Source organism: Capricornis sumatraensis, chromosome 8, assembly GCF_032405125.1.
Source record: "Capricornis sumatraensis isolate serow.1 chromosome 8, serow.2, whole genome shotgun sequence".
Classification (NCBI taxonomy): domain Eukaryota; kingdom Metazoa; phylum Chordata; class Mammalia; order Artiodactyla; family Bovidae; genus Capricornis; species Capricornis sumatraensis.
Window position 1 is genome coordinate 76,670,695 of NC_091076.1, and position 21,939 is coordinate 76,692,633.

General features: G+C 45.3%; 2 protein-coding genes across 2 annotated transcripts; one reads left to right on the forward strand and one right to left on the reverse strand.

The window, feature by feature from the left end:
* The first annotated feature begins 2,713 nt into the window (after positions 1-2,713).
* On the forward strand, positions 2,714-9,140 carry ZNF232 (zinc finger protein 232). The gene is given in 6 exon segments (XM_068977446.1): positions 2,714-2,766; positions 2,768-3,128; positions 3,394-3,516; positions 6,639-6,739; positions 6,741-7,351; positions 9,016-9,140. Coding segments are annotated over 6 exon segments (1,374 nt in total).
* Positions 9,141-14,220: 5,080 nt separating this feature from the next.
* ZFP3 (ZFP3 zinc finger protein) lies at positions 14,221-21,457 on the reverse strand. Its single transcript, XM_068978219.1, has 2 exons — positions 21,365-21,457; positions 14,221-15,752 (listed from the first exon to the last, which is right to left on the reverse strand). Exon 2 carries the CDS (start codon positions 15,742-15,744, stop codon positions 14,221-14,223), a length of 1,524 nt encoding a protein of 507 aa, XP_068834320.1. The 5' UTR covers positions 15,745-15,752; positions 21,365-21,457.
* Between the last annotated feature and the right edge of the window lie 482 nt (positions 21,458-21,939).

A 21,939-nucleotide genomic window follows, 5' to 3' on the forward strand; every position in this document is an offset into this window, starting at 1 on the left:
GTCTTTTCTAGTGAGTCAGCTCTTCACATCAGGTGGCCAAAGTACTGGAGCTTCAGCATCAGTTCTTCAATGAATATTCAGGACTGATTTCCTTTAGGATTGACTGGTTTGATCTCCTTGCTGTCCAAGGGACTCTCAAGAGTCTTTTTCAACACCACAGTTCAAAAGCATCAGTTCTTCGGTGCTCAGCCTTCTTTATGGTCCAACTCTCATATCCATACATGACCACTGGATAAACCATAGCTTTGACTAGACAGACCTTTGTTGGCAAAGTGATGTCTCTGCTTTTTAATACTCTGTCTAGGTTGGTCATAGCTTTTCTTACAAGGAACAAGTGTCTTTTAATTTCATGGCTGCAGTCACCATCTACAGTGATTTTATGGTGTACATTTTCAAGTATGGCTGTTGCTAAGTCCCATAGATTTTACCATGAAGTGTTCTCTTTATTGCCTTATAGGTGCTTTGCAATTTTGCTTTTGATTTCCTTTTTTGATCCAGTTGGATTCTTTTCTTTCTAGGATTCATACTAGTTTGCTCATTCGGTTTTTTGTCATGTTAATTTGGATGCTCTACTGTTCTTTTCCATTATCATAATGGTTACCTTTCCTTCCCGAGAACTTGTAATCAGACACGTTTGTTATTATTGGGAAAGCAGATAGCAGTAATTTCCTCTATCAACAAGGTCTTTTCCCCCACCCCAATTAATTACATCCTTAGATTTCATATTTTTTCTCACCAGGAATTGTTTTTATTTACTGATGGACATGCATAGGCCTTTTCAAACTGTTCACTGGGTGACAAACCTAGACAGCATATTAAATAGTGGAGACATCACTTTGCCGACAAAGGTCTGTATAGTCAAAGCTATGGTTTTTCAGTGGTCATGTATGGATGTGAGAGTTGGACCACAAAGAAGGCTGAGCGCCGAAGAACTGATGCTTTTGAACTGTGGTATTGGAGAAGGCTCTTGAGAGTCCCTTGGACAGCAAGGAGATCAAACCAGTCAATCCTAAAAGAAATCAACCCTGAATATTCATTGAAGGACTGATGCTGAAGCTGAAGCTCCAATACTTTGGCCACCTGATGCAAAGAGCCAACTCATTGGAAAAGACCCTGGTGCTAGGAAAGACTGAAGGCAAAAGGAGAAGAGGGTGACAGAGGATGAGATAGATGGATGGCATCATCGACTCATCAGTGGACATGAGTTTGAGCAAACTCTGGGAGATAGTGAAGGACAGGGAAGCCTGTCGTGCTGCAGTCCATGGGATAGCAAAAAGTCGGACAGGACTGAGCAACTGAATAACAACAACACTTCTTCTTAAGGGTAACTTCTTTCTCCGGCCGTGACCCTCTAATCAGGTCTGGGAAGATGTAAGTGGAAAACAGAAGGTAGAGGAAGAAAGGCTGCAAAGAGGCCACGCACAGGGTAGAACTTCCCGGCCATTTCTATAAGCTTGGGCAGGACCCTGGATGCACAACTGAACAGAGAAGCAAGGCACGCCAATCTTTAGGTAAAAAGTTCGGCGCACACTTGCCCCACCCACTCCAGGACTGCAATTGCCAGAGCCCTCCGCGACACCTGCCCTCGCTGGTTAGCAGGAAGCGTGAGCTGCGCAAAAGTGGCTAGGTGTAAGCTCTGAGTCCTCTAAGGTGAAGCTTAGCAGCGGCCCTCAGGGTGTCGCCCGCTGGCCCGCTCTGCTGTAGCCGGTCCAGGAAGGCGGTTTCTGCAGTGAACACACCCCGCGGGCAGCCCTTTGAGGAGCCGAGGACAGATTGCGCGCCTTTGCACGGAAAGGGGTCCAGATCCCCACGGTTTGTGGAGGGTGGGGGCTGGCCCGGTGCCCGTCTTCTCTGGAGGTTCCAGGGCTTAAAGTGAAGGATGGAGAATTATAACCGGCCAGGCTATCCGGCGGACCTCGTACCCAGTGCCGTGTGCAGGAATTCAACTGGGAACTGGCCGCCGGGGCATCATCCTGAGACACAGGCTTCCGCGCTCGTCTTCTGCGCCTCCCTCGTCCGTAGCCAGTGGCCCCTGTTTGTGTGCCTTTAATGGCCACTGGGTGCGTTCCACTGCTTTCCCTTTAGATTTTCCTGAAGCTGGACACCTTACCGAGACCAAGTCTTGCCCAATAGCTGCCCCTTAACAGGACCCTGCTACAGATCCTGGGAGTTTGAATAAGATTGCCTTAGAGGAAATTTAAACTGTTCTTTTGTTGTGGCCACTACTGAAATTTTAGGAAGAGTAAAGGAGCCATCTGGCAGGAGGCTCCACTCCAACACCTCTGAGAGTCAATAATTGAAAATAGGCAAGTCACCTTGCTCTGAAAGTTGCTCAGCTCCGAGCTCTGGAAACTTGGCTTTTGCTTCAAACTTGTTTCTTCCCATGAGATTCCAGAACACTCCCTTCTCCCCAACCCCCTGTGCTGTTTTCTCCTTCTATAGCCTTTATCAAGTTGTAATATGTAGTGTAAAAAACACTTTATGTATGTGTCTACTAGGCTTTCTCAAAGGTAGTGACACTGGAATAGGAATCTGAGGAGGGATGGAGAAGGAAAGATTAAAGGATATAGTACAGGGTTTGGCTCTTGGTAGATGCTGAGTGTGTATTTAATGAATGGAAAAAAAAAAAAAAAAGAAGTTCTGCTTATATGACAGCATGCCCCTGAAGGACTCTGGTTGGTATGGGTCTTCTCCAGAGCCAGCTCAAGCTAGGATGTCTGTATCACTAACAGCAGCTAAAACTCTGGCCCCTCTAGGTACACAGGATCAAGGTTATGATGATGGAGCCAAAGGAATAGGAACAGACTTGGGAATGTGAGAACAGACTACATGGGAACCACTCTCCTAGTCAAGAGATCTTCCGCCAGCACTTCAGGCAGCTCTGTTACCAAGAGACTCCTGGTCCCCGAGAGGCCCTGAGGCAACTAAGGGCCCTCTGCTGTGAGAGGCTGAGGTCTGAGAGTCACAGCAAGGAGCAGATCCTAGAGGTACTGGTACTGGAACAATTCCTGACCATCCTGCCCAAGGAGTTCCAATCCTGGGTGCGGGGACATCACCCTAAGAGTGGAGAGAAGGCTGTGACTGTGCTGGAGGATTTAGAGAAAGGACTCAATGAACCAGGGCCCCAGGTGGAAAGGGGAACATACAATCTGTTGTGGAAACCAGATCAATGACCTTCCAGTCTGAAAGAGGGGCAGCAGTAGGGGGAGTTGCCAAGTTCAAAACTGTTTGGGGCCAAGTAGAACATTGAGTGTACGTCTCTGTCTTTTCTGCCTTCAAGCCCTGAATGAGACTCTAGCTCCTCTTCCTGCCCCTGTGCTGTGAGGAGGCTCTATAAAGTCTCCTTGAAGGCTTTGGTCCCACAGAAACCAAGTGGTACCTGAGCACCCCCAGGTCCCAGGCCTTGCGTGTGGACCTGCATGGGAAGAGCGAAGGGAGAAGGCAGCTATGGGAGCAGCCCAGGAGAAACCAAGCTTCCAGCTGCAGCCTATGGAGCCCTGGCCCTTCCCAGAGAGTGTTGAGTAGCAGGATTCTGTGGGGAGGGAGGGAAGGAGGAGGGAGTATAAAGGGCACAGAGCAGGAGCTCAGAAGCTGTCATCATCCTGGCCTTACTGTTCTTATCACTTAGGTGAGAGACGCATCACACACAAAATTAGGAATAATGATAACCTACCTTATGTAGTAGCTCTAAGGATTAAATTTCTAGCATCAGTTCAGTTCAGTTCAGTCACTCAGTCATGTCCGACTCTTTGCGACCCCATGAATTGCAGCATGCCAGGCCTCCCTGTCCATCACCAACTCCCTGAGTTCACTCAGACTCACGTCCATCGAGTCAGTGATGCCATCCAGCCATCTCATCCTCTGTCGTCCCCTTCTCCTCCTGCCCCCAATCCCTCCCAGCATCAGAGTCTTTTCCAATGAGTCAACTCTTCGCATGAGGTGGCCAAAGTACTGGAGCTTCAGCTTTAGCATCATTTCTTCCAAAGAAATCCCAGGGTTGATCTCCTTCAGAATGGACTGGTTGGATCTCCTTGCAGTCCAAGGGACTCTCAAGAGTCTTCTCCAACACCACAGTTCAAGAGCATCAATTTTTCGGCACTCAGCCTTCTTCACAGTCCAACTCTCACATCCATACATGACCACTGGAAAAACCATAGCCTTGACTAGACGGACCTTAGTCGGCAAAGTAATGTCTGTGCTTTTGAGTATGCTATCTAGGTTGGTCATAACTTTTCTTCCAAGGAGTAAGCATCTTTTAATTTCATGGCTGCAGTCACCATCTGCAGTGATTTTGGAGCCCCCAAAAATAAAGTCTGACACTGTTTCCACTGTTTCCCCATTTATTTCCCATGAAGTGGTGGGACCAGATGCCATGATCTTCATTTTCTGAATGTTGAGCTTTAAGCCAACTTTTTCACTCTCCTCTTTCACTTTCATCAAGAGGCTCTTTAGTTCCTCTTCACTTTCTGCTATAAGGGTGGTGTCATCTGCATATCTGAGGTTATTGATATTTCTCCCAGCAATCTTGACTCCAGCTTGTGTTTCTTCCAGTCCAGCATTTCTCATGATGTACTCTGCATAGAGGTTAAATAAGCAGGGTGACAATATACAGCCTTGACATACTCCTTTTCCTATTTGGAACCAGTCTGTTGTTCCATGTCCAGTTCTAACTGTGGCTTCCTGACCTGCATACAGATTTCTCAAGAGGCAGGTCAGGTGGTCTGGTATTCCCATCTCTCTCAGAATTTTCCACAGTTTATTGTGATCCACACAGTCAAAGGCTTTGGCATAATCAATAAAGCAGAAATAGATGTTTTTCTGGAACTCTCTTGCTTTTTCCAGGATCCAGCGGATGTTGGCAATTTGATTTCTGGTTCCTCTGACTTTTCTAAAACCAGCTTGAACATCAGGAAGTTCACAGTTCATGCATTGCTGAATTTCTAGCATATCTGGCTATAAAACCTCACCAGCATCTCTTGGTTTAGCGAGCCCTCAATGTGTGCATGCTCAGTCATGCCCGACTCTTTGTGACCCTATGGACTGCAGCCCACCAGGGTCCTCTGTCCATGGGATTTTCCAAGCAAGAATACTGGAGTGGGTTGCCATCTCCTTTTCTAGAGGTCTTCCCAACCCAAGGATCAAACCTGCATCTCCCATGTCTCCAGCACTGCAGGTGGATTCTTTACCACTGAGCCACTGGGGAAGCCCCGAGAGCCCTGAAGCAGGACCAGAAAATACTTCATTCACTTTTGGCCTCACAATTTTCACTGCCCTGAGCTACAGGCCAGCTTGGAAATCTTTTCTCTTTGAACTTTTTCATGGCTTCCAAAACACACTTTGTAATCTGTAAGGCATTCCATGTGAGACACAGTCTGCCACCTACTCCCCATCTAAAAGCCCCATGTGAAATTCTCTTTTGTCTACACTTCTGCCCTTCAGATTTACCACAACAACTTCCTCCTCAGCTTTCATCCATCCCCATAAAGATCCTCTCCTCTCAGTCTATAGCCATAGACCCTAGACTGAGAGCCTCAGGACCATACACTGTCCTTGCAGAGCACTGTATAACCTCATAAACCATTGGAACGTGACATGAATATGTTGCTAATCAAGAAAATTCTATTTAACACTTGGTTTTACACCATAACTCCACCACCACAAGAGAGAAGCATCTGAAAATTCAAATTCTTATTAGCAACAAAACAGGAAAAACAAAAAACAGAGATTAATCTTAGTGTCTATTCCAAAAGTATGTTTTTACTTCCCACCACTTCCTTCCCTTTCTTGCAGAGTTTTCCTTGTTTCCTTTACCTCTGTTTCATATGTCTCTCTTCAGAGCTAACTATTGTTTGATTTTTTTTTCCTAGTAAGCATGTTTCATATTTCTTTAACCACAAGCATTTAACCTGGAAAAAAATATGTATTTTTAAAGTTTGGCATTACCTTATAGCCATTGCTGTTTGTCCTCTTTAGATTATAGAAAGCATTATGGACAATTAAAACCACAAAGTGTTACAGACCTTTTAAAGATGAAAAGGCAAAGCATTTGTCTCTTCTTTTTTTAAAGAGCAGGTCAAAGGGAAAGGCCAAGAGCATCAAGCAAGCAGTCATCCCTTCAGTAAAGAGCCAGCTGGTTGGGGACCCTTTTCTGTGACTACAGATTGGAGGAGCAAGGGTTGACTGGAAAGAGATGAAGATCACAAAGTCAGAGGGGCAGGGTCTTTGTGCCTTTAGGAACATCCTTTTCCATCACCTTGTGATTCTCGTTTTTCCTTTTCTATACATCAGTTAACCACTCCCCAGTTTCTTGAAAATATTAACTTTTTCTCATATTTTTAAAGAGTAACTAAATCCTAAAAAAAAAGATCCTGCCTTGAAATTTATTTTATTTTTCAAATAACACTTTTGCAGTGCTCCATAAATTTAAAAATTAGGGGAAAAAAACGATAAGGAGGAGGGATGAGGAAAAAAGGAGAAGCTTCCTGTACACAGTCCCATTACCAAAACCAAGAGATGACCCCATATTTAAGTGACTGTCCTTCTGAATTCTGTCACGTGTATACTGAATATTTTTCAAGCTTTTATTTTCATGCCAGAAATCCTAATCTGAGTGTCATTTCTCTGTACACTCAAAACAGGTATATCTGCAGTTTCCATCAAACGTTGCAGAAGATGATGCAGAGACCAAGGACAAAGGGTAGTTGCCACAACCACCCATTACTGAAGTGGAATCACAGGTGCTCAGAGAAAACCACCAGCACCGCTACCTTTGAAGCTACCTCTGAAGGTGAGGGTGCTTTAGAGCAGCAGCAGAGAAATCTTAAAAGGGAGAGACTGAGGGAGTCCCCCACTCAGGGGAAAAACTTCAGACAGATGACTGTAACCCATAAGACAACTCCCACAGGGAAGAAAGACCATAAATGCAGTGAATGTGGTAAAGCCTTCATTTATAACTCACACCTTATCATCCACCAGAGAATTCATTCTGGAGAGAAAATCTATAAGTACAGTGACTGTGGGAAAATGTTCAACCAGAGTTCAAACCTCATTCAGCATCTGAGAATTCATACAGGAGAGAAACCCTACAAGTGCTATGCCTGTGGGAAGTCCTTCAGGCGGAGTGCTCATCTTGTTCAGCATCAGAGGATTCGTTCAGGGGAGAAGCCCTACAAGTGTAATGAATGTGGGAAAGCCTTCAGCCAAAGCTCCTATCTAAGTCAGTGTCTGAGAATCCACAGTGGAGAGAAACCTTTCATCTGTAAAGAATGTGGGAAAGCCTACAGATGGAGTTCCAAGCTTATCAGACACCAAAGAGTTCATGCCAGAGAAGAGCCTTCCCTGTGGACTGAGGGTGAGAAAGTCTTCAGGCAGAGTTGTACTTTTGTCTAATCAGTTTTAGGACTAGATTCCATAAAAATTATAAGCTCTTTAAGATTTTTCCTGTGTCTTTCTTGATTTAGGAAAAACTGTATCTAGTCCTACTGCCTGCAGGTCATCACTTCATACCCTCTATTTGAGATGACTATATCAACTAGCATACCTTTGGCTTTGAGTAACAGCCAACATGCCAACTTCATCAGAGTTATGGGTCTGGCACAGAGCCGCTGTGCAGGTAATGGCCATCCTATATTAGTATTCGTATGAATGGGTCTTTGGTCCTGGCCCTTCCTCAGCCCCACAGTAATCTGCCTGTTGGGACAGGGTCCCATCTACAACTGTCCAAGCATGAGACAGAAACCACACTTGTTATCTGAGCAGAGAAAGTTTAATATAAAGAAGTATTAACTAGTCAAGGGGAATGATCTATTAAAGGAGATACAGAGATCTTAAGAATATAGGACCAGCAGCATGGGGAACAGCTATTACCTCTAGGGAGAGACACACTCAAATAGCCCAGGACTCTGGACTGGTGTGGCTGCTCTAGTGGTGCATGAGAGCTGGTCTGTAGAGGCATGCAACAGCCAGTTTGCACCTTTTCACCAGCCTGCATTGAAGTTGGTGATGGTGGGAGTTCACTGTGGAAGTCAGAGCTTTAAAAAAAAAAAAAGTTAAATATTGACCAACATGACACTGGCTTGTAAAGTTCATCAAGGTGATACAAGCCAGGGCAGGAAGCCACTGGTTGAGGTACCTGCAAACTCACCAGAGGATGGGTGCCACATGGTAAGGACAAGAAGGGAAAACTACCAGGACCAGAAGCCCCTCCTCTTTGCTTTGTCCCTCGAGTGCCCTTTAGTGGCAAAGGCCTTCCTGATTCTCTGATACAAGTTTTTATTTCTTTCTCACATAAATGTCCAGATATGAGCTGGTGGTCAGCAAACAGCCCACAGGCCAAATCCAGCTCGTGACCAGTTTTTTTATAGCCCAAAGGCTAAGAATCACCTTTATATTTTTAAATGTAAAAAGCAAGGGGGGAAAAAGAAGTGTGGCTCACAAAGCCTGTAATGTTTACTTCTGGTGCCTTTACAGGAAAAGTTTGCCAAGCCCTGGTCTAAGGGACAACTGAGTTTAGTTTCACCAGATACTCTAAGGACCCACCTTGCTTCTCCATCCCCTAGACTAGCATAGGTTTGCCTGCATGGTTGATGCTGGATCATTTCTGTATCCACATTCCAGCTCCTAGGAAGAGTGAAGTAACAGTCTCAAGGACAGGCAGTTTCCTTTTCACCAGGTGTTACAGAAGGTGCCCCAACTGAATCTTGGAGATTCAGTTGCACTGCCACATCCACCTACCGCTGGAAAACACCTCCAGCTAGGTGACAGTCTGACCAATTAAAACGCAAGGGGAAGGAGAGAACCAATTTAGAAAGACAATGAACAGTGCTCTACCCCATGGAACATCTCCCCACTTCTGCAACCTGGTGCTGCAGGTTGACTGGGGAAGGAGTGTCCTGGTCCCAGAAATGGCAGAGTAGGATCAGGGAAGCAGAGGATGACTCCCACTTGGGAGACAAGGGAGTGGAATGTGGATTACAGTCCTCCTATGACCAAAGTTTCAGCTCGTTCCCACCACAGCCCAGCTCAGAGAATGCCGATGTACCCAGCAGATCAGGGTTAAAGAAAAGTTGGTGTCCTTTCTTGATGACTTTTTGGGTAATCTTCGGAAGCTGACCGAGACCTTTGCTCACTCCAATGTATAACCACATTTCTTAGCAAAAGGCATCAAATGATCAACTTTGCAGGCCCCCTGCCCTCATCCCTTCCACATCTGTCTTCTTAGTCCCTCCAGCAGCCTCAGAGGAGAGTGCTTTCTTCTTTCTGAAGCCAAACCTGCCTTCTGTACCTTGAGTCTGTCCTTCCCCACTGCCACTAAGTTAAATTTTAGTAGTTAGTTATTAGATAATTATCTTAATAGGCCTGGTTGTAAGTCGGAAGGCACCGGGGGGACGGCAAGTGAACATCTGGAAACAGCCTAAGAAATCCCACCTTGAAATGTGAAATATCCTCACGAACGACCTGAGAACGACACCGGCCCAGGTCCCGGGTGGTGGGCGCCCCTGGACTCGACTTGGGGGTCAGCGTAATACAGCGGCCGACGCTCACTTCGGGCCCTCAGACCTCTCGCCCCACTACTGCTGCTGCTGCTAAGTCGCTTCAGTCGTGTCCAACTCTGTGCGACCCCATAGACAGCAGCCCACCAGGCTCCCCGGTCCCTGGGATTCTCCAGGCAAGAACAATGGAGTGGGTTGCCATTTCCTCTCCAATGCATGAAAGTGAAAAGTGAAAGTGAAGTCGCTCAGTCGTGTCCGACCCTCAGCGACCCCATGGGCTGCAGCCTTCCAGGCTCCTCCGTCCATGGGATTTTCCAGGCAAGAGTGCTGGAGTGGGGTGCCATTGCCTTCTCCGCTCGCCCCACTGGTCACCAGCAAAAAGGCAGCTCGGGCCTCGGCCAATCAGCGCGGCGTGCCGCCCGCCCTGCCCGCCAGGTAGCGCACTGAGGAGAGTTGCCCGGTTTTCGAGCGCGGCCCCAGCTGCAGGGCTCGCGCCCTAACTCGACGCAGCTCCTTCCTCTTGGTCCCGGAGGCAGTGGCGGCCGAGTGCCTTCGGCGACTTCTAAAAGGTTTGGCGGTGCCGGCAAAGTTGGGTCCACCGATAAAATCACTGCCTGCAAAGCGTGGTACAAATAAGTAGAACATCAGCGTTCTCGTCGGCGGCACAGCAGGAGAGATGAGAGTCGCTGCCGAGTCCCCGTGAGAAGCCTGGAGCTGAAGACAGGAACGTGGCAGGGTCGGCCAGGGGCTGGGGAAGGATGAGCTCGCGTCCTGGCTGGCCTCGTCGGCCTCCCCTCCCCAGCTCTCAGGGAGCCGCTCCCCAGCTCTCAGGTAGGAGGCGGGCTTCCTACTCCATGGGAGAACCGAAGCATTCTCTCCTACTTCCACTCCGCGGCGCTGTCCGCTGCTGCAGAGTTCAGGTCTCCACCAGCCTCGTGGCACGAAGCCCCCGCGCAGCACACAGGTCCAGTCGCGTCGTAGGCGCTCAGCCTGAGCTTGATGAATGTCCAAGGACCCATGTTATTGAAGCTCCGCCCTCAGGTTATCACCAGAATCGCACCCCACTTCCCACTGGATTTTTACTGAGGCTCCAACTCCCATCCATTTTCAGGGGTTCACCCAAAGGCACAGTCTTGGCATAGCTTCATCTCCAAAGGGGAGGGAATGTGATGAGGGAGAGGTTATTGCGGATTACTTGGTAGTTTGTTATAAGAAAACGTTTGCTTTCAAAACGTGTAAGGGACTACAGGGGTTCAAAGATGGGTTTCAGATGGTCCATGAATTCCCTGAATTTGCATGCACATTTTTCTAGGCAGAATTCTCTGGAGTTTCAAAGATCCCAGACCCAACAACCCGCGGAAGGTGCCTTAGACCAGGAAACACCAGCCCAGAAATCTCAGTAACATTTAAAAATAAAAAGAACCATTCAGATGATGGGGGAGGGGTTGTTTTTATTCCCCTCCCCCCCGCCCCCGGCTCAGCTTGTGGGATCTTAGTTCCCCCACCAGGTATTGAACCGTGCCCTCAGGCAGTGAAAGCATGGAGTCCTAACCACTGGACTACCACGGAATTCCAATCCAGAATATCTTACATTAAGTTGTTAATCGTGAAAAACTATATCTATCTATAGACCATAATGAAACAATGTATGTTGGAATACACATTAGAAAGGCATCAAATCAACAGAATTGTAAAGAAATACTTTATTTACACAAAGCGTTAGAATACCAATAAAACTGTTTAATTAGGGAAGGGTGAAAATATACATGGACATAGCTGCAAACATCCTGAAGGGGATTTCTGGGTATTTTAGTAGGTCTTTGAGATTGTGAGGCCTGATATTTTTAATGGGTCTAACATTAAGAAAACTTCAGTCTTTTTTTTTCCTTGACAGAATTCTACTTACACTAGATTATGACTACCAGTCGTAATTACATTATGATCAGATTTTGGCTCCCAAGTAAATTGAGGGGGGAGGGGCAAACAAGGAAAAGAGAGGAGTCTTTCTGAGCTAGCTGGATGATAGGTGGTAAAGACAGGAAGTGAGGTTACAGGAAGTGTGCATATAAGAAGGTGGAAATAATTTCATTCACCAGAATTTCTCTTGGGAAAACACTAATATATGTTGGCAGATTCTTCTTAGAATGAGACAGGAGAACTTCCTCCCTTAACATTAGGATCGAGCACAACAAAAATTGGTCACAAAACTGCATCTAATGTTCCAACAGTATATTTAACTGAAGGGCTTTTTTTTTCTATTTGCTAAGCAGTGGGTTGAAGAAGATAATGGAGCTGCAGGTGGGGGTTGCTCATTATCTGGCAAGAAAAAAGAAGCTTAAGTGATAAACCTGAGGGAAGGACAAAGAGAAAATTTTTCAGTGGCAGTTTGTCCAAGGGAACTCTGAGAACAAAATGTCTTAACAGGATATGAACCTCCTTCTCCACTTTTTACACACCAAAATCTTCAGTAAAGCCAGTATTACTCATGGGTATGTTTGTGTGAAGGGATCCTTTGTGGGGAGCGTAAAGAGGTGCTGAGTTCTATATTAAGGGCTGGCAAGGGGTGTATGTGCCAATAAAATGTTCAAACACAGGAATCAGAAGTTAAGGGAATGGGTGACATCCAGGTTTCATGTGAGAAAGATATGTTTGGGAATAATTCAATTTGAGCTTGAGCAATGAAAAAAGGAGTGAAAGCACACTGCACTTGTAATCACCCATGGAAAGAGGTAAGTTAAAGAACTGCTAAAGTCTATTAGAGAAAGAGTTATCTGGAAGGATGTGGAAACTGTAATCAATCATCTTATTTTTACAGCCCTTTTCTCAAGCCAAGGACATGAGCCTGGGGGGACACATATTGGGACACAAGAATAAACCCATTTGATGGGTTTGGGCTGTGACCAATTATGTTTCCAAGGACATGATTTAAATCAGCTATATTCAAATTCATGTAGTAATCGGAAATGTACAAAGGATTTTGAATAAGGCAGTAATGTATCCACCTACCCAGAGTACAGCACAGTGCTTTGGAGCACAGCTCAGGGCTGGAGTCTTGGCTCTAGCACTACTAGCTGTGTGAGCATGAGCTTGATCATGTGATCAAGTTACCTGACATCTCCCCTGCCCCTCACCTTTCAAATTGGGCTAGAGTACCCAGATCACTAATGGTTATACAACTCTATAAACTAAAGCACATTCAACTGAACACTTAGAACAGGAGAATTTTATGGTATGTAAATTATACCACAATAAAGCTGTTTGTCTGTTTTTAAAAAGAGAGGACCCACATCATAGAGAGGCTGTAAAAATAAAAATGTAAAGTGTCTGGCATTATTCTGACACATAGTAAAAATTTAATAAATACTAGTGATTAGTATTAGTGTAATAAAGAGATTAAAGAATAAAACACTGAGGATACATAAAGTTAAATTTTTTAAAAAGAGTTGAGGAATTACTGGGTTGGTTGAAACTTGAGATCATTTAGTTCAACTCCCCTTATTTTACAGATGAGGAAACTAGGGATCAACAGGTCAAGTGCTTTGTTCAAGGTCCAGTTCTTAGACCAAACCCCAAGCCTGCTGGATTCTCATTAGTGCAATTCCCACTACCTCAGAAAGATTGCCTCAGAAACACTGAAACACGAAAAATTGAGGATGTGTTTCCTTGGAGGAAAAAGAAACACATAGGAGAACACAGAACACATGTAGAGGTGTTGAAGAAAGAGTTCCAAGGTCAAGGGCAAACTAAGAAGAGGCTGTCACATTCTGGTCCATGAACCAAGGACCCCCAACAGTGGTCATGAGAGCTTAAGTGCTTTGGCAAGGCAGGAGCCCTGGTCAGTCAGGTGAACCTGTTCATCACTGTGGCCTGGTGCCTGCTGACAATGAAGCTGCACAGTCCTCTCTGAGCTACTTCCTGACTTGTCAGCAGCAGCAGCAGGATCTGGGGCCAAAAGTGAACACAGCAGAGTTCTTGGGAGCAGTCAGTCTGAGTGGCTGTGAAAGAGCTGCTTCTATTCATGTTGAGTGGCCTGGCCTCACCTGTTTATCCCCTGGCCTTGCTAATCAGCCCCTCTGGATTCTGAGGGCCTTCACTTATGATCCTATAAATTGTCTGTCAGTTTCCTCCATCAGGGCACCTCTTCAAATCACTGAGGAAGTCCTAGATGGGAGATGACCCAAGTTCCCTGCTTCTTCATTACTACTACCATCTTCTAAGGAAACTTGATAGAGAGTTTGGAACATTTTGAAGCTAATAAAGCTTACTAAATCCCAATGCTAAACAGTGGAAAAAACAAAGAGGTATGTCTCCTAGGCCATGACTTTAACATTTCAGGGGTTAATATTCAAGGGGTCAACTCTGCCATTCCTAGGAGGTGGTGGAATCACATTCCTCCATTTTTCCTGAATAGTAACAATCTGGGCTAGATGGCTGGTGCAGACCCTTAATGTTATGTGATCCACAAGGTGGGAAGGAGGAAGAGGAGGAAAAAGGAAAGAGGAGAATTAAGGCCTGAAATAGCTTTTATGATTTAACTCAGTACAGTGAAACTTCTCAATGAACAGTTCCTAAAAAGTGCCTCATCTTTTTTGTCCAGCTGCTTAAATAAAAATCAGTACAAGGATAGGGAAGTTCTGCCCATTCATCTGATCTGAGAACTCGAGGTGCAGATTAAGAACACTAAGTCTGACTTCAGCTTTTCCCTCAGAAGGCTTTCCTGTTTCACAGATCATTCCATACAGTGGACACTTTGATGTCGGAGGAGGTGAGAGCTCCGACTGAAGGTCTTCTGGCATTCTTGGCACTCATAAGGCTTCTCTCCAGTGTGAATTCTCTGATGTATGATAAGCTGGGAATGCTGGCTGAATGTCTTCTCACATTCATTACATTCATAAGGTTTCTCTCCAATGTGGATTTTCTGGTGGAGAAGCAGCTCAGAGTTGTCCCAAAATGTTCTGGCGCATTCATTACACTGATGAGGTTTCTCTCCAGTATGAATTCTCTGGTGGACAATAAGGTGAGAGGTCCGTCTAAAAGCCTTCCCACACTCAAAGCACTCATAGGGTTTCTCTCCAGTGTGAATTCTCTCGTGTCTAAGAAGTTCCGAGTTCCCCCTAAAGGCCTTCCCACATTCCTTACAAACATAGGGCTTCTCACCAGTATGAATTCTAATATGTCTGATTATCTCTGAGTTCTGGCCAAAAGTTTTCCCACATTCATTACATTCATACGGTTTGTCTCCTGTGTGAATTCTTTGATGTCGGATGAGCTCGGAACTCTGCCCAAAGCCTTTCCCACACTCGTTACATAGATAGGGTTTTTCTCCAGTATGAATTTTCTGGTGTCTAATAAGGCCTGAGCTATGCTTGAAGGCTTTGCCACACTCATTGCATTCATGGTATCTTTCTTCAGTATGAATTCTCTGATGCTGAATAAGCTGTGAGCTAACCCTAAAGGTCTTCCCACATTCATTACATTCATATGGTTTCTCCCCAGTGTGGATTCTCTGATGTAGGATAAGGGCTGAATTCTGACTGAAAGCTTTACCACACTCTTCACATTTATAAGGTCTCTCTCCAGTGTGAATTCTATGATGGTGGATGAGATGTGAACTCTGAATGAAGGCCTTTCCACATTCATTACAGGCAAAGGGCTTTTCTCCAGCATGAATTCTCAGGTGCCTTCGAAGGCTTGAGTTAGTTCCAAATGTTTTTCCACATTCTTTGCATTCGAAGGGTTTCTCTCCACTATGAACTCTCATATGCTGAATAAGATGTGAGTTCTGATTAAAGGCTTTCCCGCATTCTTTGCATGTATGAGGCTTTTCTCCCACAGAACTTCTGTGTGTTTTGTTAGGTCCTAAATTCTCTACGAAGTTCTGGCCAGAAGTAGCAACTGTGCTAACTGCCTCTACTGTGGTGTCTCCCTGACGTGTGAGCAGGTTTGAGCTGAGTCTGCAGACTCGCTCACTCTCATCCTTCTCCTGATCTTTCTCACTGGAGGGTGATTTCTTAAAGATAATCAACTCTGATGCAAAGTCTCTCTCCTCAGACGACTCCTGCCCCAGAATCTTTTCTGTGGACTCTCCAGAATGCCCCTCCAATATGTCTTCTTCACACACTGCTCCAAATTCACGACCCTGGCACGCCACCTTTGTAAGTTTTTCTTCCATTTTTTCTAAAAATGCCCCATGTGGCTGAGATTCTTCAGAAATTTCTTCCTTGGGAATTACCTCCTTGTTCTCAGTTCCCATCTCACAATCTGAAATGAGAGAAGTAAGTCTGTGAAGTGGCTGTATCACAGCTGAATGAAGCCCATGCTAGGAAGTATGGAGCTCAACAGGGTTCTGACAGCACTCCCTGTATCTGGTGAGATTATAGGATGCTATGGACGAGAAGAGAAAGATTCAGGATTATGGTGGACATGCTACACGAATAGCAGACACTGACTGAAGAGAGTGAGAGGAATGATCAGAGGAAGAGATTACAGGCTAGAGACAGGAAATGGATGGTAAGAAGATGCTGATAAAAATTCCATGATATTAACGGTGAGTTGGGAGAGAACCTGAGGTTGGTAAGGAAAACATTTAAGGAAAGTTGTGGCCATATTAACAGATAATATATGGAGAAGGTTGGGAGAAGGGACAAAAATGACTAATATGACTTTGGAGTTTATAGAGGCAGTAGATCCAACCAGTCCATTCTGAAGATCAGCCCTGGGATTTCTTTGGCAGGAATGATGCTAAAGCTGAAATTCCAGTACTTTGGCCACCTCATGCGAAGAGTTGACTCATTGGAGAAGACTCTGATGCTGGGAGGGATTGGGGGCAGGAGGAGAAGGGGACGACAGAGGATGCGATGGCTGGATAGCATCACTGACTTGATGGACGTGAGTCTGAGTGAACTCCGGTAATTGGTGATGGACAGGGAGGCCTGGCGTGCTGTGATTCATGGGGTCACAAAGAGTCGGACACGACTGAGCGACTGAACTGAACTGAACCAGAAATGAGTAGCAAGAAGAGCTATCTTTAGCCCAGTGCTGTGGTGCTCACGAGTTCTACAGAATAGGGGATTGTATATGTTGTCGAGGGTCACCCATTCAGAAGGTTAACATGACTTAGCTACAATGGGCTCAGAAGGAACCACGCTTGACTCCCTTGTATTTGGATGAAGTAAGGTTCTAGCTTAATTGTCTCCAGATGGTTACTACACTGTATCAATACCTAATTTTCCCTACTAATTTGAAATGCCTCCTATACCACAGTCTGAAATTCCATATATATATCTGGGTCCACTTCCAGACTCCTTTCAGTTCTGATCAGTCTATTCCTTCTCTAATACCAAACTGTTCAACCTACTATAGCTTAAAACGTTCTAATATGTTAGAGAAAATTCTCTCTTATTGTCTTCTTTTACAAAAACTTCCTGTCTATTCTATTTTTCCAAATGAATTTTAGTATAATTTTGTAAAATTTCCAAACTTACCCTGATGCTTTTATATCTATCACATCTCTGTATGTCTTCTCTTTTAGTGAGTTTTTCTTATATTTTCTAACTGGTTGTTATTATATATATGTTTGCAATGTTATTTTACTTGTGAGTATTATAATTGGTCCCTTTATGTAATTTTCTTAGCACTTTTATAAGTCTAAAAGCCTGTATTTTTAAAAAGATTTCTAAAACGCTATGGCAAGGATTTTTAGTTGTCTATCCCAATCTTCCCTCTTCCTCACCTCATCAACAGAATAATGAATTTACTTTTGTAGCAACAAGGCTATCTAAGGAAATGTATTCTCTAGCCTTCTTTGCAGCTAGATTTTGTGACATCACCAACTTCTGGCCAATGAGACAGTAAAATGCAAATGAAAGCACAAAGGACTTCTGGGATATCTACTTAAAGGTAAGGGGATACATTTCTTCACCCTCCTTGGGGCTGTGCCTGGGGCATTAGATGACAGCTGGACGTGCCAACTCAGACCATGCATTCACTAGTACGCCCTGGACCAGAGCAGGAAGGACCCTGGGTCCCTGGTGACTCTGTGAAGCTACCAGACCAGCCCTGGAATGCCTGCCTCTGGATTTCTTTTATCTAAGAGAGAAATGAGGTTTTTCCTTGCTTAAGTCATTATGGTTTTTTTATTTATGAAGTTAAACTTGCTACTAACAGATACAATAGGCCCAGAGATTTAGCAAGGGTAATAGCAGTAGTGTGAATGAAGAGGAAACAGACTAGAGAAATGTTTGAGAGAACAAATCCTCTAAGACTTGGAGTATGATTGAATACACGCATGAAGTAGGTATAATTAGATGGATAGTGGTACCACCAAGGTTGGGAATATTGAGGAATAGCTAGTTTAGAAGGGCAGATGACAAGTGAGCTCTGATTTGGACAAGATGAGTTTCAACACATCCATACAGAAGTATCAAAGAATCAGCCAAAATATATTGGTCTAAAGCTTATAGCAGTCAAGAAGAGAGATACAGACTTGACAGTACTCAGCATAGGCAGTAATGAATACAGTGTGAGAACTGTCAGATACTGAAGACAGAAACCTAGAAAGTCAAAGCCAACATTCAAGAGTACTCCAGTTAAATTCCATGTTCACTCCAGATCCTTCAACTTTTCTCCACCCTGCTCTCTGCCCCAGAAGGCTAACCTACACAGCACTCACCAACAGGCCAACAGTTGTGTTTTACCAATGGGGAGCCCCAACAGGAGGCTCAAAGGAGGGAGGAGAGTGAGGTCAGAGTATTTATCCTCCTGGTTCCTTCCTATGAGGTCTCCTTGAGCTCCTGGTGCCCTTCAACTGAAGTTCATTACTCATCTCAAGGAGTCTGTCCTACCCAACTGTCTTATATGGGTTCCAGAACCTCTCCTACCTCTTATCTCTTCTGGTCTAGGGCTGGTGACTACTCTGCTATTGCCAGTCCCAGGTTCCTCAACACCCTTCCCACACCCACACCTTTTACAACTAACTTTTTTGCAAATAAACCCTACTCAAATTATCCTAATTTGAGCAAAGTACCTGTTTCCTGTTAGGACCCTAATGATAAAGGGGTAATGAGACAAATATAAGCCCTCCAGGAAGAGAAAGAAGGGTTAGTGAAGTAGAAGTACCAGAATACAGAGGCACAGAGGTCACCAAGGCCACGGCAGAGGGAACAACAAAGCATCACACGCAGCTGATGGATCCAGTAGGATAAGAGCTGGAGAACATCTGCTGAGTAGTTACAGATAACATGCGAGAACAGAGTCAGCGGAATGACAGCAGCAGAAACTAGGTGGCAGTGGACTGATTAGTAAATTTGCTGCTTCTTTCAGAAATTTTAGATGAAAGGAGAGGACCAAGATGGGCACTAGTGCAAAAGGCCAAAGAAAATCAAAGAAGGATTTTCTCCAGTGGGAGAGAGTTGAATATGCTTATGTTAGAAAGGATGGTGCCAGTAGAGAGAAAGCTTAAGAGGGAAAAAAAGATGAGATTAGTGAAGAAATGAAGATTCTCAGAGGCAGGAGAGACTGGGGAAGGGGAAAGGGGGGGTTTTGGGCGTGCCCTTTGTACTGCCCTTTTTCTCTGCCCAGCCTCCAGTCATCCACAGGATCATACCCTGAGGCCTCCCAAGTTACTCAAGGGTGCAGCCCTGGTCAGCTCCCTCTCCTGACACCTAGAAGGAACCTGATCTCCTACTGGAATCCTAAAGTCTTGGAAGCTCTTTCTGCTACCTCTAAAAATGAACTGGAATCTTCTTCAATTTTCCCCCACTCAGTGCCTTCTCTAATTTTCCCATGGAAAAAAGGCAGACACTCAAAACCTGGATTTCCCCTTTCCATTGAAGTTTTTGAAAATTATAAATAATGTGTACCTATATAACTGTAAGAATTCATCATAGAGAATTTAGCTCTCTTCTTCAACCATGGTACTATTTGAGTTAGGAAGCGCTGTCTTAAATAAATTTCTCTTTAATGCTCATCCAAGAACAAGTTCCACAAGCTGGTATTTCAGTCCCTGTCTACTTCTGACCCCTCTCTGGCCTTTTTCCTTTTCACCACCATCTCTCTTATAGTTACTTCTTTTCTATCATCTAGCTCCTTATAAAATCAGCATTCATAAAACTCACATCTGTCTCACACCATATGGAAAATCATGTGTTCACAGAAAAACAAGATACAAGACATAGAAGTTAGGCATGTATATCTATCCCCAACTTCAACACTGGTTCAAAATTCTAACCCATAAAGTCTTCCCAATTAAATTTTGCCCCCTCTGATTATTTTTACTTTGCATTCCACCAGTGCCACAATATTAATGCCACTTGTTAAATATTGTTTTTAGACACCTTCTTTATAGACACCTTCTTATGTATAAATAAAACCATCCTTCTTTTTTTTTTTCCTTTTGGCCACATTTGGAGGCATGTAGGATCTTAGTTTCCAACCAGAACTGAACCCATGGACCCTGTAGTGGAAGTGAGGAGTCTTAACCACTGAACTGCCAGGGAAGTCCCAAAGCCATCCTCCTTTTGAATGATTTCCCCAGAGGTACAGATACACATTAGACCTTGTCCTCATGTGGAAACACTCCACTACTCATAGCACAAATTCAAATTTCCAAACATAATTTCCTATGTTTCTCAATTCTTCACTTTTCTAAATTTAAAATGAGTTTTTCCTGGAGAGAGAGAAGATGGACATGCCATCTCAGGAGCAGGCTCAGCACTTTTAGTTCTCAGTTCGGGGGATGACAAGCATCTGCTGGGTCTCCAAAGTTCAGAACAGAGTTTTCAACTCTGCAGATCTGTATTTCTTTTAATGCACTCAGAAATCCTCATTCACAAAATAATGATGCATAAACCAAATATCCACCAACTTATTAACCACGAGAAATGAAACTTTTAAAGGACCATACTCCCTACATGAGGAGCCACATAAAACTCAAAAAATTCTTCAGTGGGCTTGCAATCATAGCAGGAAGGTTTTTGTGTGTTTGTTTAATGAACGATACTTAATGATTCTTGGCCTGGGATTAGGTTAGATGCAGAAAAGTCAACTAGAAAAACCTCTGAAAATACTAACTTCCAGGTCCCACCTCAGATCTCTTAGAGTCGGAATCTCCAGGGATAGGCTAAGCCATCTGTTTCCTTCTTTAGACCATAAACAAGGACGTTCTATTCATCTTGACATTCCCAGTGCCTAACATATTTCGGGTACCTGGTAAACACATTTGTGTACATGTCTTGTCTACACAAGGAATCTGTGGTACCCAGGAGGAAGAACTGGGTATTTCACTCATTTCTGTATCTCAAGAGCCTAGATGGGGGTCTGACACATTGCTGATGTCAGTAACTAGCTGTAAAAAGAAGCTCCTTTAAAGCACTGTTATCTTCTTTTCCTCTGTTGTCTCCCTGTTCCCACAATCAGTAAGGCTCTATTAACCCTGTGCTCAAACCTACCTCCTTTCCATAACTAACCTTCCTATGCCAATATCCCGTCTGCCGGCCCTGGGCACAAGCTGCCAGGAGGCCTGGAGTTTTTGACACTGCCCGCCATTTCGTCCCCGCAGTTTACTTGGGGATGGACTCTCTGAGGAAACCACAGCTCCCATCGGCCCCCAAGTCTGGACCGAGGAAGGGGGTGTCCCTGCTGCTCCCGTCTAGCGACTGACAGGCAGGGAACCAGGGCTAGGACGGGCCCTGGCCGCGTCCAGGGTTTGTGCAGGTGGGGACCCGGTGGGGGCTTGGGGGACCATAACGTCCAAGGTCATATATCGAACCCGGATCTGGTAGGGGCCTAGACGTCGAGTTTCCGCGGGGCTCCCGGGGCAGGGGTTCAGGAGCCCAGTGCCCTCCGCCCCCCGCCGGGACGGGATGAGGTCTCACCTCAGGCAGCTACCGCCCCACACTCGCTCCGGTCGGGCTCCCCAAGCTTCTCCGCCCGCTCGCTCAGAACGCACAGCTGTTGTCTTGGTTTCACGGGCGACGGGCATCGGCCACTTCCGGTACCCAGGCAGCACTCCAGCCAATCAGCACGCGCCGCACTCCCGGGAGGAACAGGTGGTCGGCTGGCGGGCGACTCCTCACCTTTTCCAGGCTTCCTTTGCCCCGGTTCTCGCCCTCACAGGAGCCCCACCTCGCCGCTGCCTCCCACACCAGCTCCCTGAAGTGGCCTTTTGCGCTTGGCAATGCCCACTTCTGTCCGAGGATCACCGACAAGCTGGGTCCTCCGAGTTTCCTAGAACGGCTCCAGGGATGCACTTCCGCCCTGGAACCGGCCTCTCTGCACGCTGATGTCGCTCCCCAAGCATTGATCTGGGCTCAAGAAATTGAAAGTTGGCTTCACTTTCTCCCCGAGCAGAGACTGTGTCCTTAACTTCCCCATCTGCATCCCTTATCCCGTCACTCCCTTCGCGACTTCACGAATCTGGTAAACACAGACCCCTACATCCTAGGAACAG